Source organism: Sminthopsis crassicaudata, chromosome 1, assembly GCF_048593235.1.
Source record: "Sminthopsis crassicaudata isolate SCR6 chromosome 1, ASM4859323v1, whole genome shotgun sequence".
NCBI classification, from domain to species: domain Eukaryota; kingdom Metazoa; phylum Chordata; class Mammalia; order Dasyuromorphia; family Dasyuridae; genus Sminthopsis; species Sminthopsis crassicaudata.
Window position 1 is genome coordinate 553,005,227 of NC_133617.1, and position 20,284 is coordinate 553,025,510.

At 32.9% G+C, this 20,284-nt stretch overlaps 1 protein-coding gene across 3 annotated transcripts in view; it reads right to left on the reverse strand.

Moving 5' to 3' along the window:
- LOC141555291 (uncharacterized) overlaps positions 1 to 20,284 on the reverse strand; it is a 232,087-nt gene that overhangs the window by 61,174 nt on the left and 150,629 nt on the right. For 2 of the 3 annotated variants that reach the window (XM_074288042.1, XM_074288051.1), the window contains one exon: positions 13,589 to 13,819. The exons of the other annotated variant lie outside the window; for it this stretch is intronic. In XM_074288042.1, the coding sequence (XP_074144143.1) occupies positions 13,589 to 13,819 (231 nt within the window). The remainder of the gene's footprint in view (positions 1 to 13,588; positions 13,820 to 20,284) is intronic. 3 annotated transcript variants of the gene reach the window in all.

Consider the following 20,284-nt stretch of genomic DNA (forward strand, 5'->3'; position numbering starts at 1 on the left):
AATATTTCTTGTCCCTTGGATTCTGCCACAACTATGGTGTATGTTCTTATCTCCTCAAGCACAGACTACTCTTCCAGGAGCCTGCTAGTGATTACAAATGACTTTGTCTTTTGGCATATGGGAGAATACAGGTTACTATTAACAGAGCACAACAATTGGCAAAAATAGGGAAATCAATTAGGGGAGAAAGATAAAAGAGTTTTCAGACATGTTGTTGCATTTGAAGAAATAACAGTTATCCAAGTGGAAATACCCAGCAGTTAATAGGAATAAAGACATAAGACTTATAAGAAATGTCAGTGCTAGAGTTATAACCCATAGAATCATAGATTTGGAATCTGGAAGGGACATAAGACATCATTTAGACTTCTGGACAAGATGGCGGCTTGGAGGCAGACAGCTGCTTCAGCTCCACGTTTTCTCTCAGGACTTACTTCATGTCAAGCCTTGAAATTAATGCTTGATCGAAAAAGAAACCCACAAATAATCACCAACAGAAGACATCCTTGAAATTCACCAGAGAAGGTCTGTGTTTGCTCAGGGGAGGGTCGAACAGACTGGGCACACAGACTGAGGGCAGGCCGTGAGAGAGAAACAGGCAACTCACACAGCTCAGACTGGAGGGGGCAGGGGTGCGATCTCTTCCATTTCTGTGAAAAGACTTTTACACCAGTGTGGATGTTCCATCTTGGCAGCAAGCCAGGAGCATCAAAGATAGTGTAAACACCGGAGGTGAAGAATAAAACCCCAGAAAGCTAGCGTCTCTCAGGATCCAGCCATCCCCACCCCCACCCAAGTGACTCAGCACCTTATTAGAGCCTCAGAGGGCAGATGCAGGCAGAGCAGCCATCACTGTCCTATTAGTGCCTTGCTGCTGTCTCCCATAGTCTGTAGAAGAAGCCCAGCAACACCATCCAGCCCCATCCCCCCCACCCCACTCCCGGAAACAGACCAATTGTTTCTCTTGTCAATATGTTTTCTTTGATTCCAGCTCTGACAAAATGAACAAAAAATTTAAAAGGGCTCTATTGACAGCTTCTGTATGGAGAGAGAGCAGACTTCAAACACTGAGGAGGCTAAAAGCAGATTGTCTCCAGAGGAATACACTAAGGGGGATATGATCTGCTCCTCAATACATAAGACTCTCATAGAGGAAATCAAAAAGGAAATCTCTCACAAGAGAGCTAGAAGAGAAATGGGAAAAGGAAAGGGAAGCTTGGCAAGAGAGTCTGGAGAAGTCATCCCATGCACTTAAGACAGAGTGGATAAAGAAATCAAATCATTGAAAAACAAAATTAGTGAATTAGAAAAGATAAACAACTCCAAGTAAAACAGAACTAGTGAGCTGGAAAAAGAAAACAGCTCTCTAAAAAATAAAATGGATGAAATGGAAAAAAATGCCATGTCAGAAAAAAACTCACTTAAAAACTCAGTTGGACAATTACAAAAAGATATTAAAAAAGTGAGTGAAGAAAATATATCATTGAAAATTTGAATGGAACAAGTAGAAACGAATGACTCAAGGAGAAACCAAGAAGTAGTAAAGCAAAACCAGAAAAATGAAACATTTGAAAAGAATGTCAAGTACCTTATTGGAAAGAGAACAGACCTGGAAAACAGATCCAGGAGAGACAATTTGAGAATAATCGGACTCCCTTAAAAATGTGAGGAAAAAAAGAGCCTGGACTATTTTCCAGGAAATTATTAAAGAGAACCACCCAGACGTTTTGGAAACAGAGGATAAAATAGACATTGAAAAAATTCATCGATCACCTACCGAAAGGGACCCTAAAATCAAAATGCCAAGAAATATAGTGGCCAAGTTCAAGAACCATCAGACAAAGGAAAAAATATTGGGAAGCTTCTAGAAAAAAGCAATTCAGATATGGAGGAGCCACAATAAGGATAACCCAGAATCTAGCAGCATCCACATTAAAAGAACGAAAGGCCTGGAATATAATATTCTAAAAGGCTAAGGAACTTGGTATGCAGCCAAGAATAACTTACCCAGCAAAAATGAGCATCCTTTTCCAGGGAAGAAGATGGACATTTAACTGAATAAATGAATTCCATCTATTCTAGAAGAAAAAAATAAAAACAGATCTACACAAAATGTTTGATTTTCAAATACAGAACTCAAGAGATTTCTAAAAAGGTAAAAAGAAATCTTGAGAACTATATTTCTGTTATAAAGATATGTAAAGAACACATGTATAATTTGTCCTAGAAACTGGAGGTGCAAAGGAAATTATATCATAAAAAAGGGTAAAGTGGTGGTACTACAGCTCATGAAGAGGCAAAGGTAACCTATTATATCTGAGAGAAAGAAAGGAGGGGGATGAACATAGTGTGTATCAATAGACATATTCTATTTATGGTGAAACTTCTTCCACTTCATTGAAAAGTGAGAGGGAAGGAGTAAGCTAAGGGGAAGGGAATACAGAAATTGTGAGAAAAAGGGGTAAAATAGGAAGAGAAACTTTAAGGTGGGGGAGGGATACTAAAAAAGGAAGGGTTTTAAAAAGCAAGTGGTGTTCACAAGTTTAATACTGGGTAGGGGGGTAAGAGAGTGAAAGGAGAAAAGCATAAGCAGGGGTTAACAGGATGGCAAGCAATATAGAATTAGTCATTCTAACCATAAATGTGAGTGGGGCAAATTCCCTCATAAAGAGGAAGCAGTTAGCAGACTGGATTAAAAGTCAGAATCCTACTATATGTTGTTTACAGGAAACACGCCTGAAACAGGGTGATACATTCAAAATAAAAGTAACAGGGTGGAGTAGAATCTACTATGCTTCAGGTGAAGCCAAAAAAGCTGGGATAGCCATCTCCATCTCAGATCAAGCAAAAACAAAAATTTATCAAATTAAAAGAGATAAGGAAGGGCATTATATCCTGCTAAAGGGTAGCATCAATAATGAAGAAGTATCAATATTAAACATATACGCACCAAGTGGTGCAGCATCTAAATTCTTAAAAGAGAAATTAAGAGAGCTGCAAGAAGAAATAGACAGCAAAACTATAATAGTGGAAGATCTCAACCTTGTACTCTCAGAATTAGATAAATCAAACCACAAGATAAATAAGAAAGAAGGCAAAGAGATAAATAGAATACTAGAAAAGTTTGATATGATAGATCTTTGGTGAAAGCTAAATGGAGACATAAAGGAGTATACTTTCTTCTCAGCAGTTATGGAACCTATAAAAAATTTGATCATATACTAGGGCATAAAAACCTCAAAATCAAATGCAGTAAGGAAGAAATAGTAAATGCATCCTTTTCAGACCACAATGCAATGAAAATTACATTTAATAAAAAGCCAGGGAAAATAGACCAAAAAATAATCTCATACTAAAGAATGATTGGGTGAAACAGCAAATCATAGACATAATTAATAACTTCACTCAAGAAAATGATAATGATGAGACATCATACCAAAATGTGTGGGATACAGCCAAAGCAGTAATAAGGGGAAGTTTTCTGTCTCTAGAGGCCTACTTGCATAAAATAGAGAAAGAGAAGGTTAACGAATTGGGCTTACAACTAAAATTGCTAGAAAAGGAACAAATTAAACCCCTCCAGACAAACATGAAACTTGAAATTCTAAAAATAAAAGGTGAGATTAATAAAATTGAAAGTAAAAAAAAAAAACTATTGAATTAATTAATAAAACTAAGAGTTGGTTCTATGAAAAAAACAACAAAATAGACAAATCCTTAGTAAATCTGATTTTAAAAAGGAAAGAGGAAAAGCAAATTGATAGTTTTAAAAATGAAAAGAGCGAACTCACCACTAATGAAGAGGAAATTAGAACAATAGTTAGGAGCTACTTTGGTCAACTTTATGCCAATCAATTTGATAACTTAAATGAAATGGAAGAATGCCTTCAAAAATATGGCTTGCCCAGATTAACAGAGGAAGTAAATAGTCTAAATAGTCCCATTTCAGAAAAAGAAATAGAACAAGCTATTAACTAACTCCCTAAGAAAAAATTCCCAGGACCAGATGGATTTACATGTGAATTCTACCAAACATTTAAAGAACAACTAACTCTAATGCTATATAAACTATTTGAAAAAATAGGGATTGAAGGAGTCCTACCAAACTCCTTTTATGACACAGACATGGTACTGATGCCTAACCAGGTACTGAAAACAGAGAAAGAAAATTATAGACCGATCTCCCTAATGAATATTGATGCTAAAATCTTTTAAAAAATATTAGCAAAAAGACTACAGAAAATCATCCCCAGGATAATACACTATGACCAAGTGGGATTTATATCAGGAATGCAGGGCTGGTTCAATATTAGGAAAACTATTACCATAATCAACTATATCAATAACCAAATTAACAAAAACCATATGATCATCTCAATAGATGCAGAAAAAGCATTTGAAAATCCAACATCCATTCCTACTAAAAACACTTGAGAGTATAGGAATAAATGGACTATTCCTTAAAATAATAAGGAGCATATATTTAAAACCGTCAGTAAACATCATATGTAATGGCGATAAACTGGAACCTTTCCCAGTAAGAGCAGGAGTGAAACAAGATTGCCTACTATCACCATTACTATTCAATATTGTACTAGAAATGCTAGCCTCACCAATAAGAGCCGAGAAAGAGATTCAAGGAATTAGAGTAGGTAATGAGAAAATCAGACTATCACTCTTTGCAGATGACATGATGATATACTTAGAGAACCCCAAAGACTCTGCTAAAAAGCAGTTAGAAATAATTCAGAACTTTAGTAAAGTTGCAGGATACAAAATAAATCCACATAAATCCTCAGCATTTTATGGATTACCAACACAATCCAACAGCAAGAGATACAAAGAGAAATTCCATTCAAAATAAAGGTATAGTTAAAATTCAAACTTAGGTTCTCTGGCTGCCAAATACAACTCAATCTGGAAGAGGAATTGATTATCTATATACAAAAGAGGATTAAAATTGTGACTGTATATGTGATCTCAATGCAAGAATTTAATGCTATTAAATATTAAATGCATTAACAACAATAATGTACTGTTCATGTTTTGTAGATTCATTAGTTCAAAAACATTTTAATATAAATCTTATCTAAAAGTTATCATACAATTGCTTAAAAGTCATAATCTTGCCATGTTCCATATGTTTTCTTTGAATAAAGTTGCAGAATGGCCTAAAGGATTAGTTTAAATTTCTTTAATCAGAAACAAGTTAAATTCATTTTCTTGAACATAGTCAAGGACCTAAGCTACATTTAATTTTTAAACTAGCCTTTATCATGGTTGTAATTTATCATGTTTTCAATGAAAATTTCATAAGAAATTCATAAATTTATAAAAGCTAAGAAATTTATAGCATGATGGAAAACTACATTTATTCTCTGAGGTCTTAAAAAATGTAGTTGTGCTGAGTTTAAAATAAATAAATATATTTTTATTGACAAAAATATATCAAATCTACAACTATAGAAAGAAATTTTTATCTTGTATTTCACTGTGGCTTTTTATGTGATAATTTTTGATATAAATAATCTTCAGAATATTGATAATGTGAGTGTTGGCAGCTCAATATCTCTATCAGTGACTTACACAAAGGCAGAGAGCAGTCTTATCTAGGTTTGCAGGTGACAGCTATGCCTAACTTACTGAATGAAAGTTCAAAGATTCAAAAATATTTCAACAATCCAAAACAATATATTAAATCAAAGATAACAAAATTAAATATTTAAACACAAATATTTACATTTGCATTTTTAAAATCAACTTCACGTGTACAGGATAGTGACACTATATCTAGGGAACATTTTCTCTGAAGAGAACTGCAAGTTCAGCAATCCAATAAAATAACCCAATAAGCTACTGCAAGTTTAGGCTGAACTAACAGGATTATAGTATCTAATTCTGGATACCAAATTTTAGGAAAGGCATTGACAAAGTGGAATGAGTCTAGAGGAAGGCAATGAGAATGGGGAAAGAAATCTCCATGAAGTATTATAAGAAATGGATGAAGGAAAGCTGGGATATTTAGCCTAGACAACAGAAGGTTTAGGGATGACAGAGATCTTAACATTCTGGAAGACCCTTTACATGAGAGAAAAATTAAATTTATTTTTTAGAATGCAAAACTAAGAACATTGGTGGGCAGTTGTAGAAAATCAAATATGGGCAATTAATGAAGGTAAAATAGGTTTTCTAATGAAGTATAAAGTTTTTGTCAGTCAAGTTATCCAACAAAATATGGAAGGCTTTTATCAAGGATATAAATAGAGGAATTCTTGCTTTAATTAAAGGCTGACTTAAATTATTTCTAAAGTTTCTATCTCATGGACCTATGAGTCAACAGATGTTAGATCACAATTTAGTGGATCTATAGGAATGTTGGCAGCTAGGTGATACAATAGATAAAAGCACTAGGTTTGGAACCAACAAAACTCATCTTCACAAGTAAATTCAGTCTCATAGTTGTGTGACCTTGGGCAAGTCACTTCATGAACCATTTGCCTTGGTCACTTATCTATTAAAATTAGCTAGAGAAGGACATGGCAAGTCATATCAGCATGTTTGCCAAGAAAGCCCTCAAATGAGGTCATGAAAAGTCAGACATGAATGAAATGATTCAACAACAAAAATAGGAATGTTAGATCTGCAAAGGGTCATCTACTCCAACACTCTAATATTAAAGATTAGGCAGTTATGGCACAATGGCAGAAAACATAACTTTTCATAAAATCATATAGCTAATAAATAACAAATCCAAGACTCAAACACAAATTTTCTGGTTTGAAGGTGTCAATGCTCTTTTCACTAAACCATCAATCATTTCAGCCACGTTTGATTCTTTATGATCCCACTTGGGGTTTTCTAGGCAAAGATATTGGAGTGGTTTACCAATTTCTTCTCCAGATCATTTTACAGATGGAGAAAATGAAACAAATGGGATTAAATGACTTGTTCAAGTCATACAACTAAATAAATTTTCAAGATTAGATTTGAACTCTGGTTTTCTTGATTAGTTTAAGATTGGAAATGGAGTACAACAAGGTTAGATAGTGTCACCTTATTTCTTTAATTTATATGTAGATACATCATATGAAATGCCAGGCTGGATAAATCAAAAGCTGGGATCAAGCTTGGGGGGAAATATCAACAATCTCAGATATGTAGATGATACCACTCTGATGGCAGAAAGTGAAGAGGAATTAAGAAGCCTCTTACTGAGGGTAAAAGAGGAGAGGGTAAAATCTAGTTTGAAGGTTTAATGTACAAAATAACTAATGTCTTATCAATTGGTCCTGTCACTTCCTGGGAAATAGCGAGAGAGGAAATGGAAGCAACATCCAATTTTATATTTTTGGGCTCAAAGATCACTATTAGACTACAACTGCAACCCTGAAACTAAAAGACACTTGTTCCTTTGAAGGAAAGCTGTAACAAATCTGCCAAGAAACAAAGATGTCACAGAAACCAAACTCTGTATAATAAAAGCTATGTTTTTTCTAGTAGTAAGGAATGGCTGTGAAAGCTGGACCTTAAGAAAATCTGAGTGCTGCAGAATCAACATTTTGAATTGTGATGTTGGAGAAAACTTTGGAAAGACCCTTGGACAGCAAAGAGATCAAATAAGTCAATACGTAAAGAAATTAATTTAGGCTATTCACTAGAAGGTTAAATAATGAAAATGAAGTTGGAATACTTTGGTTACATAATAAGAAGCTAGAACTCATTGGAAAAGACCCTAATATTGGGAAAGATTGAAGACAAAAGGAAAGGAGAATAGCAGAGGAGGAGATGGATATCCAGTCATGGAAACAATGAACATGAAGTTGGATAGACTTCAAGAAAAAGTGGAGAACAGAAGAGCCTAATATGTTCATAGGATCACAAATAGTTGGCTCTGAATGAATGACAGAGCAACAATTTCTGACTCCAGTTCCAGTACTCTATCCATTGCAGTACTAAACTGCCCTTAAATCATCCCTTAAAATATTCTAAAATATTTTTCTAAAAGAGAAACAGAATTTTAAATTTTGAATATATTTAGGTGAATTATTACATTTAACCTTAAATGCCATATTAGTCCAACTGTTACAGAAATAAAGGCACAGATAAAAGACAGGACTTTTATTTGGATACAGAGCAAAGTATGAACTGAATATCAGGAAAAAAGATAAATGCAGATAGGCACAATGTTAGTGCTCTTATGTATCAAGTTCTACGAATCATGCCTAAACAAAGTGGGAAGATAATGAAGCAATAGAGTTAAAAGGCATCCTTCCATTAATAAAGTATTATTAATGTTGTTAATTGTTGTTAATAACAAAGTATATTGAATTGTAAAATGTTTATTTTAACTATTTTTGAATGTAGGGTTTAAATATAAAAATTACTGCTTCTCAAGGCATCAAATAATAGTATGATTTCTAATATTTCATTAGTTTGAACAGTATATCATTTGCGCGGCACTAAAAATATAATTCCTTCAAAAGGATTAAACAACTATTGATTTAATTCAATAGCATTTACCAAGCACCAATTCAGCAGCAAACAATGTGATCTAACACAAAGAAAAAGACAAAAATAAAAGTTTCTATTTTATCTTAAAGTAGATATACACTGAAGCTTTCTGGACAAGGCAATTGCATGATTAGATTTATAATTCAGGAATAATAATTTTATCAACTATGGAGGTATATAGAAGGTGGATTTGAGAAGAGAGAAAATGGAGAAAAGGAAAACAATTTGAAAGTTTTTGCAGAAATCTAGGCAATAGATAATGACATCATATACCAGGGTATTAGACATTTATTTAAGTGAAGAAAAATAAAAGGCTTGTATGAGAGAGACATTATACTAGTAGAATCAATAAAACTGGTTAATAGATTACATTGAGTTATAAGGAAGAGAAAAGAGTCAGAGATAAATCTGAGATTACAAATCTGGGCAAATGAAAAGATGATAATGCTCTTGCCAGTAATAGAGGGAAGATAATTAAAGGTATGTATTTGAGGGATAGGGAAGAAAATGAGTTCTTTTGGAAACTTGAATGTGAAATGCCTATGGGATGTCCCAATGAGATATCTAGTAGTTAGCTGATAAGGTGAGCCTGGACTCAGAAGAAGCCTGGACAAGCTTTTCAGCAAAATGTAAATGCTAATGTTACCTAAAACATATAAAATGGATGAGAATTTCACTGAAAGAAATTATATATACATATATATATATATATATATATGTAGTATGTAATTTGGGGTGGAGTAAATAGGAATCTATAGGGATGGATTAGCATCAAAGTTTTAAAGAATCTTTAAAATTAGAGTAGAAATAAACTGGAAAAAGGACTATAGAAATTATTTTTTAAACTAAAGATTATTTGATTTAATACAATTAAAAATTTAGCAAACTTGGTAAAATAATAAGAGGAAAAATAATTAAATTCCCAAAATAGAAAAAGGAGCAAAGCAAATTACAAGAAAGAAAAAAGAAAAATTTTAAATTATCAGAACTTATTATACATTTTAAATTCTCAGTGCTGTTAACACATAGCTTTAGGCCAGCAAAACTGAAGACAAAAAAAAAAATCAAGAATTAACAACAAATACATAAAATATTCAAATTATTAGAATATTAAATAGAGGTAGTAAACAATTTCAAGAAACTAAATTGAAATAACTGAAAGGAACAAGAACAAGGAAAACAACTGATTCAAATGTATCTACAGGCTAATTCCATTAGATATTAAAAAAAAAACAATAAATAGCCGATGTTAAACTAATTATTCTCAAAAATAGAAAAATAAAATATTCTGTCTAACTTTTTTAATGATATAGGTTATAAGTCTTGATATGTAAACCAGGGAATGATGTCAAATAAAGAAAATTATTGATCAATTATTAATGAAATTCACTTCAAAACTTTAGTTAAGAACTTAGAAAAATCTGTAACAATATAGTTCCAAAATTATTCATTATGATTACAGTGGATTTATACCAGGATGGAAGAAGAATTCAACATCAGGAAAAAAAATAACAAATTTTAACTAAAAAACAAAATTATTCAAAACCACATAGATCAATGGATGCAGAAAAAAATTTTATACGGTATTTCATTTTTGCTTTAAAATATTATGTAAAGGCATAAAATAACCTTTTGAAGTTTGATTTAAAAAAGGAAAAACAGATCAAAAGATGGAAAAAGTTAAAGGTTAGTATTATATGCAATGGAAAAAATACTAAAAAGAACACCTTTCTTAATAAATATATAAGCAATATAAGAATGTTCCCTTTTACCTACTATTATTTGGCAAAGTTCTGGGAAAGCTATTTAAGGAAGAGAAAATAAAGCTACAAAGAAGAAATAAAGCAATGCCTCTTTGTGATGACATGATGTTTTACTCAAAACACAGAACCATAAAAAATCAGAAAATACAGTAATTGAAATATGATTAATAGCTTCAGTAAAGGAACAGGATACAAAATAAATGTTACAAACATTAACTGCTTTTCTACATAGCAATTTTTAAAAATTGTGATGAAATAATAGAAAAAGAAGTTCTATTCAAAATAACTACTAGTGTATAAAACATATTGGATCCAATCTGCAGAGACATATTAAAGACCAAAATAAATACAATTATCAAATATTTTCTTAAAGAAATAAGGGACCACTTAACTAACTAGAGGGACAGTTGATGCTCATAACTGGAACAAGCTATGACAATAAAATTAATTTATAGATTTAGTGTTATTTTGGAATGCTACCCAAAAATTATTTTATAAAGTTAGAGGAAATAATAATACAATTCATCTTGAAGGATAAAAGATATAGAAACTCAAGGGAAATTTTTTGGAGGAAATTAAAAATTATGAGAAAATAGAAAAGGAAAATTTCCAGACTTCCAACTAAACTACAAAATAGTAATAATCAAAATTATCCCATAGTGATTAAAAAATATAAAAGTAGGTCAGTGAAACAGATTATATATGGAAGATATTTTTAAAAATAAACTTATTAACCCAGTCTTCAGCAAATCTAAGAACATTAGTAATTTTAGGAAGAATTATGTGGTTGACATTAATTATAAAAGATCACACTATGAGGGAAAAAAATAGAAGACAATAAACAAGTTGTCATAACTATGGGTAAGGAGATTTTAAAAACTGTTGCCTAAAAATTATTCCCTGATTTTATTTTATTTTTATTTATAATTACTTTTATGTCAACTTTATTTTCAAATATCTTTCTTCCCTTCCCTCCCTACCAATCTACCTCTGTAATTTTAAACTCTGAAAGTTAAAAAGAAAAAAAGAAAAAAAAAGTTTTGCAAAACCATCTAATATCTTAGTAGAGAAAAAATCCCTAACAAAATACAGGATAGAGAAGATCACAAAAGAAAAATAATTTCAATTATATTAAATTGAAAAACTTTTGCATGAACAAAATCAATGCAGCTAGGTTAATAAGGGAACCTATCAACTCGGTTAAAAATTTGCAACTAGAGGAAATCATTAATCCATTGGAAATATGTTAAATAATCTCAATTAGGCCCTCAAAGCAGAAAGAGAATCCTTCTATTCTCTATTACATCATACATAACAGTTGTTCCAAACCTCTTCTCTTCCCTATCCTAACATCCCCCACAGAAGATCATGCCTCATTCCTCCTCTACTCTAAATCTCAAAAGTCATAAATGTTATCTCCCTACCATTCTCTTTTGCAACATTTTACTTTACCTTTATTATCTTCCTTCTTAATCCAGTCTTTGATGAAAAGTTAGCCCTTCTCCTTGTCAAAATCAACTTCTCTACAGGTACTTTGATTCCATCTTTTCCTGGTTTCATCTGCAGATTTAATCCATAATCATCCTCTTTTCCATCTTCAGTCTCTCCCTTCTTACTGGTTCCTACAAATTCATCCTATAAGTCTGTCCTATTCTTAAAAACAAAAACAAAAACAAAAAACCAAAAACTTACTTGAACCCTACTACCCCTTCAAGCTATCAGCATATTTCTCCTGACTTCAGCAACCATGCTTCTACAAAAAAGCTTTTAACACTTGTTTCTTCTGCTTCCTAGTTTCTCACTGCCGACCTCTTTGCAATCTTACAAACTTATTACTTAAATCTCACTCCAAAATTTTCAATGGCTTCCTTTTTTTTCTTTCTTTTCTTTACTTCATTCCTCTTTTTTCTTTCTTTGTTGATGCAGTTGGGGTTAAGTGACTTGCCCAAAGTCACACAGCTGGAAAGTGTTAAATATCTGATATCACATTTGAACTCAGGTCCTAGTGATTCTAGGAGTGGTGCTCTATCCTTACCGCTTTTATTTATAGTTTCTTAATTGATATCTCTGATCAGTTTTTCTCGGTTGTAATCTATTTTTAACTCTCTGCAGCATGTGATGTTGCTGATCACACTGACTGGTATACTACAAGGCTCTGCTCATAGGAAATGTCCAACTTTTCTTCTGATACATGCAATCAACTATCAGCCTAACATACTTTTGATTCGTCCCAGCTCTAATAATCCCCCCTTTTTTCTATCTCCTGCTTTTGCTCTTAAGGTTCTTCTATCTCAAGATACCAGCTTCTCCTCTATAGACATATGTCTCACACTGAGCTGCATGTACCCCAAATATATCTAAATGATAGAGACAGCCACTATCTTCTCTGCTAAATATGGGGGTTATCTTTCATTAAAACATTTGAAATAGTTGAGAGAACACATTGACAATTCAATTTATAGTCACTTTTGCATGCAAATAACGCTAGAGGGTAATGTATATTAGATGAAACAATACAGTATAATTTGTAGATGTCTGTTTTTATAGATTCAGCTTTACCAAACGTGTGAAACTTATTATAAATTTATTGGATGTTGTCATATTACACAGAAAAAGTAGCTCTAGTCCTCAGAAAGCGCCAAGATGAACCAAGAAACATGATTAGAAACATGATGCATATAAGAATAAACTAAATTCATCAAGTAAATGTTTAGGATTGGGAGCCTTGTTCTCCTGACTTAGAAAACATCTGACAATTCTCCTGACTTAGAAAACATCTGACACCCCCTAAAATCCCCATCCATTCTGACCTTAAGTAATCATGTAACTGCTTAGTTACTTAAAAATATCTTCAGTACACTTTTGGTGAACAGCTACAAAGTTTCTGAAGTCACTACTAATCATATTAGTTTCTTAGTGTATGGAAAATTCACAAATTTATGAAATAATTAATAAAGAAGTAATTGAACTCCAAAATGCCAAGCATTGTTTTAATTAAAATTTGACTTTATGAATGCCATCAATGGTGTTTACTACATCTGGAGACATTACATAGTATGTCACATTGATGAAAAGATTAGATCATCACTAAATTTAAATTATCTTAGCTACTTTAAATGCAAAAATGTATAATTGATTAAGAAAATAAAGTATACATGTAAGCAATAACCAAATAATACTAAATTTAAATTTCCAAAATGTAAACATTATTAAATCCCAAAACATACAGTCTTAATGAAATGGAAATTTTAGCTTTTTAAAATGAAATTCATCAACATTGAGTTTTTTAAAAATAGCTTTGCAGCTCAACTCACCCAGGGTGCTGAAGGTACAACAAGGGTCAAAATAAGCAAGTCACTACAGCATTCCTCCAAAGACTGATTACATCTCTTCATCTGATTTATCAGCCTAGAATACACAGCAGTGGGGAGAATTTGCAGAGATTGCTTGAGGGAGCCCTGTCCTGGGGCTAGAATGAAGTTCAGTGTTTGCCTCATGCCATGCAGGTGTCTATACAACTGGCTAAGTTTTGTTTCAAGGGCACTCTGAAAATAAAGGTTAGAAAAAAGATATGGTAAACATCTGAAAATAAAAGAAAGTTAATTATGCTAGGTGAAAGGCCACAGAGTTCTATTTAAGCACCTGCAAGAGTCAGGAAAAGTATGCCAATATTTATAAAACAATCTCATGGGAAATTATGGGAGATGTCAAATTTTAAGGCACTCTACCCTTCCTTTCCTCTTTTGTTTCCAACCATCTGTGAATAACATGTGCTGAGGGGGTATGAGCTGACAAAGTATGAAACACAACAAACTGCAAGACTTTTAGCCTTTTATAACAAAATATTTTGTTAAAAGATCAAAGCTACAAGGAAGACTAGCCTGATTGTTAGGTTTTGTAAAGAACAGCCCAGAGCAAAAATAAAAGTGGGTGGGAGGGGCAGAGAAGAGAAACAAGAAAAGAAAAAGGAAGAAAGAAAAAAATTTCTAATTTCTAAACAACCAGAACATCAGCAAAACATAAACAGGATCATGTTTATCTTATACCTACCACAGAACTTCCTTGTGTTCATTTCCTGTGTAAACCTTTGCCAGCTGGACACAGAGTTAGTTGGACAGCATGCTTTACTCATAAGAGACTATTATAAAGATTTAGAGTTCATTTTGAAGCAAAATTCATGAAGAAAATACATGTGCAAAACCAAAATCATAATAACCATGATACACACAAAATGTGAATGTATATATTATATATATGTAAATATATATATATACTATATATATATATATATATATATATATATATATATACACTAGTGATAAACTGGTATAATGCCTGCTATACATCTGTACTCCCCAATTTAAATTTGAAAATTAGATATCCCCAGGATAGCTACAATTAATTGAAACCAAAAGCATTAATGAAATGGAATCATAAGAACAGTAGCTCCAAAACATTTCTCCTATAAACATGGGCATACCATTGCATAAATAAACGCAATGGCAATGGGAAGAGTATATGGGAAGATATGGTCAAAGTGTGTACTTGGCAAATATCCTTTCACTTTTTATGGTATCTTCACCCTACTCCCTGTCCCACAAACTCAATAACTCTGCTGAGATTTCATTGCTATTATGTAGACCTACTCAATGATAGATAAGTAAGGTGAGATGACTCCTAAAAAGCAAGTAGTTCTATTCCGAAGACAATGAAAGTGAGGGAAGAAAGAAATCTAGTTTCCTTAGAACTCAGATTCCAGAACTGTCTCCTGACCTGATTTAATAATTGCCTTATAGTTCCTAAATTTTTATCTGCATTTTGCTTTCTAACAGGAGCATGGTTGATCCTTTGGCCAAGCAATTGCTATTTGCCCTACAATTCCATCAAGTTCAATTATGGAATTTCTACAATCCTCCTAAGAAAGGAAAGAGAGAAAGTTTTTCTTTATATTTTGTTTAAGAACTCAACACTTTATCGTCACATACTTTAAATTCCATCATTTTATCAATTCTTCCCTGTCTCTATTACTTACTTCTCACATTGTACAATTTCATTCTGTAATGGAGAGAAATCAATAGGCACTTGATCAGGCCTTGCTAACCAGCATACAAATTAAATCGAACATCAAAGAGGACAGAGGAAATAAAGACCAGTGAAATTAAAGAAATGTGTGCTTTAAAGGAGAAACAACATTCTATCTAAAGACTGTCACATAATTGACAAATCTTATTTTCAAAGTAGCTACAATTACATCTCTCTTTTCCAATTCATACCTTAACAAGGATCTACTCTTCAAAATCCCCAAGAAGGAGTCATCAACTCTTTATTTGAAGATCTATTATGTATCAAGGCAACCTGGTACACTTTGAGATAGCTCCATTACGAATGTTTTCCCTTATTTAAAACCAACTCTGGCTCTCTGTAACTTCTACCCATTGTTCCTATTTCTATCTTCTGGAGCCCAACAAAACAAAGCTAGTTTTTCTTCTGTATGAAAGTCCTTCAGAGAATATGGCCATAAAATCCCACCAAACTCTTGAATCTTCGCATTGGTCCAAGAGATGAAAAGGACCTAGACATAAGAGTAGAAGGTAGCAAGTGTTTCTGGATCCCAAAGTCTGGATGCTTGTAATTCTCTCTATTCCACTTCTACCTCAGCTGCTGCCATCTCTTAGAGTAAGAGACAGTCATCTCTGTATCTCTGACATTAAGAATGTTTAAAATAAATAAATAATAGTTTAGAAAGGAAGGGAAAAAGAAAGAAGGAAGGGAGGGAGGGAGGAGGAAAAGAAGGAATCATTTATTAAATACTTGTTATATGCTAGGAATTTTGCTAAGTACTGGGGATGAAAGTAGGAGCAAAAAGAAAAATAGTTCTCAAGGTGCTTATATTCTAATAGATGAAGACAATACCCCCCAAAAAAAAGCATTAAGGAAGACAAATAAAAGTATTTACCATAGATGCATAGTTCTTAAGTCCCTGGAAGAAGAATGAATCACAAAATGGAGACTCCAAGAGCAACTCTAATGGCAAAGGAAAGTAGCCTTTGCAGAGGAACATTTCATAGAGAGGTAAACCCTGCTGAAGGAAGCTACCATAAGATAAAGGAGGTTCTAAGAATTGAGGGAAGCTCCAGGCAAGAGACACCAGTGGAAAGTATATGGTTCTAAAGTCCAGAGGAAGTCAGAAACCAGACTAGTAGGAGATGTATTCCTTTTCATAATACTGAGTTTTGAATAGCTACAGTATATCAAGTTGGAGATGTTTAGCAAACAGTTGAAAACTCAGGACTGAAATTCAGGAGAGAGATGAGGAGTGGAAATAATCAACATTTAAAGATTACGGATGATGAAAAAAACAGACCTACATAAAATGTTTGATCTTCAAATACAGAACTCAAGAGATTTCTAAAAAGGTAAAAAGAAATCTTGAGATCTTACTTCTGCCATAAAAATATGTAAAGAACATATGTATAATTTGTCCTAGAAACTGGAGGTGCAAAGGAAATTATATCATAAAAAAGGGTAAAGTGGTGGTACTACATCTCATGAAGAGGCAAAGGTAACCTATTATATCTGAGAGAAAGAAAGGAGGGAGATGAACATAGTCTATGTCAATAGACATATTTGATTTATGGTGAAACTTCTTCCACTTCATTGAAAAGTGAGAAGGAAGGAGTAAGCTAAGGGGAAGGGAATAAAGAAATTGTGAGGAAAAGGGGTAAAATAAGGGGAGGAACTTTAAGGTGGGGGAGGGATACTAAAAAGGAAGGACTGTGAAAAGCAAGTGGTGTTCACAAGTTTGATACTGGGTAGGGGGTAAGAGGGAAGGAAAGGGGAAAAGCATAAGCAGGGGCTAATAGGATGGCAAGCAATATAGAATTAGTCCTTCTAACCATAAATGTGAATGGGGCAAACTGCCTCATAAAGAGGAAGGAGTTAGCAGACTGGATTAAAAGTCAGAATCCTACTATATGTTGTTTACAGGAAACACGCCTGAAACAGGGTGATACATTCAAACTAAAAGTAAAAGGGTGGAGCAGAATCTACTATGCTTCAGGCAAAGCCAAAAAAGCAGGGGTAGTCATCCTCATCTCAGATCAAGCAAAAACAAAAATTGATCTAATTAAAAGAGATAAGGAAGGGCATTATATCCTGCTAAAGGGTAGCATCAATAATGAAGCAATATCAATATTAAACATATATGCACCAAGTGGTGCAGCATCTAAATTCTTAAAAGAGAAATTAAGAGAGCTGCAAGAAGAAATAGACAGCAAAACTATGATAGTGGGAGATCTCAACCTTGCACTCTCAGAATTAGATAAATCAAACCACAAAATAAATAAGAAAGAAGGCAAAGAGATAAATAGAATACTAGAAAAGTTTGATATGATAGATCTTTGGCGAAAGCTAAATGGAGACAGAAAGGAGTATACTTTCTTCTCAGCAGTTATGGAACCTATACAAAAATTGATCATATACTAGGGCATAAAAACCTCAAAATCAAATGCAGTAAGGAAGAAATAGTAAATGCATCCTTTTCAGACCACAATGCAATGAAAATTACATTTAATAAAAAGCCAGGGGAAAATAGACCAAAAAATAATTGGAAACTAAATAATCTTATACTAAAGAATGATTGGGTAAAACAGCAAATCATAGACATAATTAATAACTTCACCCAAGAAAATGACAATAATGAGACATCATATCAAAATGTGTGAGATATAGCCAAAGCAGTAATAAGGGGAAGTTTTATATCTCTAGAGGCCTACTTGCACAAAATAGAGAAAGAGAGGGCCAAAGAATTGGGCTTACAACTAAAATTGCTAGAAAAGGAACAAATTAAACCCCCCCAGACAAACATGAAACTTGAAATTCTAAAAATATAAGGTGAGATTAATAAAATTGAAAGTAAAAAAAAAAAAAAAAACTATTGAATTAATTAATAAAACTAAGAGTTTGTTCTATGAACAAAACAACAAAATAGGCAAACCCTTAGTAAATCTGATTTAAAAAAGGAAAGAGAAAAAGCAAATTGTTAGTCTTGAAAATGAAAAGGGAGAACTCACCACTAATGAAGAGGAAATTAGAACAATAGTTAGGAGCTACTTTGCCCAACTTTATACCAATAAATTCGATAACTTAAATGAAAAGGAAGAAAACCTTCAAAAATATAACTTGCCCAGATTAACAGAGGAAGAAGTAGTCTAAATAGTCCCATCTCAGAAAAAGAAATAGAACAAGCTATTAACTAACTCCCTAAGAAAAAATCCCCAGGACAAGATGCATTTACATGTGAATTCTACCAAACATTCAAAGAACAACTAACTCCAATGCTATATAAACTATTTGAAAAAATAGGGATTGAAGGAATCCTACCAAATTCCTTTTATGACACAGACATGGTACTGATACCTAAACCAGGTAGATTGAAAACTGAGAAAGAAAACTATAGACCAATTTCCTTAATGAATATTGATGCTAAAATCTTAAATAAGATATTAGCAAAAAGACTTCAGAACATCATCCCCAGGATAATACACTATGACCAAGTGGGATTTATACCAGGAATGCAGGGCTGGTTTAATATTAGAAAAACTATTAGTATAATTGACCATATTAATAATCAAATTAATAAAAACCATATGATCATCTCAATAGATGCAGAAAAAGCATTTAATAAAATCCAACATCCATTCCTACTAAAAACTCTTGAGCGTATAGGAATAAATGGACTATTCCTTAAAATAATAAGGAGCATATATTTAAAACCTTCAGTAAACACCATATATAATGGTGATAAACTAGAACCTTTCCCTGTAACATCAGGAGTGAAACAAGGTTGCCCACTATCACCATTACTATTCAATATTGTACTAGAAATGCTAGCCTCGGCAATAAGAGCCTAGAAAGAGATTCAAGGAATTAGAGTAGGAAATGAGGAAATCAAGTTATCACTCTTTGCAGATGACATGATGGTATACTTAGAGAACCCCAAAGGCTCTGCTAAAAAAGCTATTAGAAATAATTCAGATTTTAGCAAAGTTGCAGGATACAAAATAAATCCACATAAATCCTTAGCATTTTTATACATTACCAACACAATCCAACAGCAAGAGATACAAAGAGAAATTCCATTCAAAATAACGGTTAATAGTATAAAATATTTGGGAATCTATCTACCAAAGGAAAGTCAGGAATTATATGAGCAAAATTATGAAACATTTGCCACAAAAATAAAGTCAGATTTAAATAATTGGAAAGACATTCAGTGCTCTTGGATAGGCCAAGTGAATATAATTAAGATGGCAATACACCCTAAACTAATCTATTTATTTAGCGTTATACCAATCAGACTCCCAAGAAACTATTTTAATGACCTAGAAAAAATAACAACAGAATTCATATGGAAGAACAAAAGGTCGAGAATTTCAAGGGAAGTAATGAAAAAAAAAATTAAATTAAGGTCGTCTAGCTGTACCTGATCTAGAACTATATTATAAAGCAACAGTCACCAAAACCATTTGGTATTGGCTAAGAAATAGACTAGTTGATCAGTGGAATAGGTTAGGTTCACAGGACAAGATAGTGAATAAAAATAGCAATCTAGTGTTTGACAAACCCAAAGATCCCAACTTTTGGGATAAGAATTCATTATTTGACAAAAACTGCTGGGAAAACTGGAAATTAGTATGGCAGAAACTAGGCATGGACCCACATTTAACACCACATACTAAGATAAGATCAAAATGGGTCCAAGATTTAGGCATTAAAGAACGAAATCATAAATAAATTGGAGGAACATGGGATGGTTTACCCCTCGGACTTGTGGAGGAGGAAGGAGTTTGTATCCAAGGGAGAACTAGAGACCATTATTGATCACAAAATAGAAAATTTTGATTATGCCAAATTAAAAATTTTCTGCACAAACAAAACTAATGCAAAGAAGGGAAGTAACAAATTGGGAAAACATTTTTACAGTTAAAGGTTCTGATAAAGGCCTCATC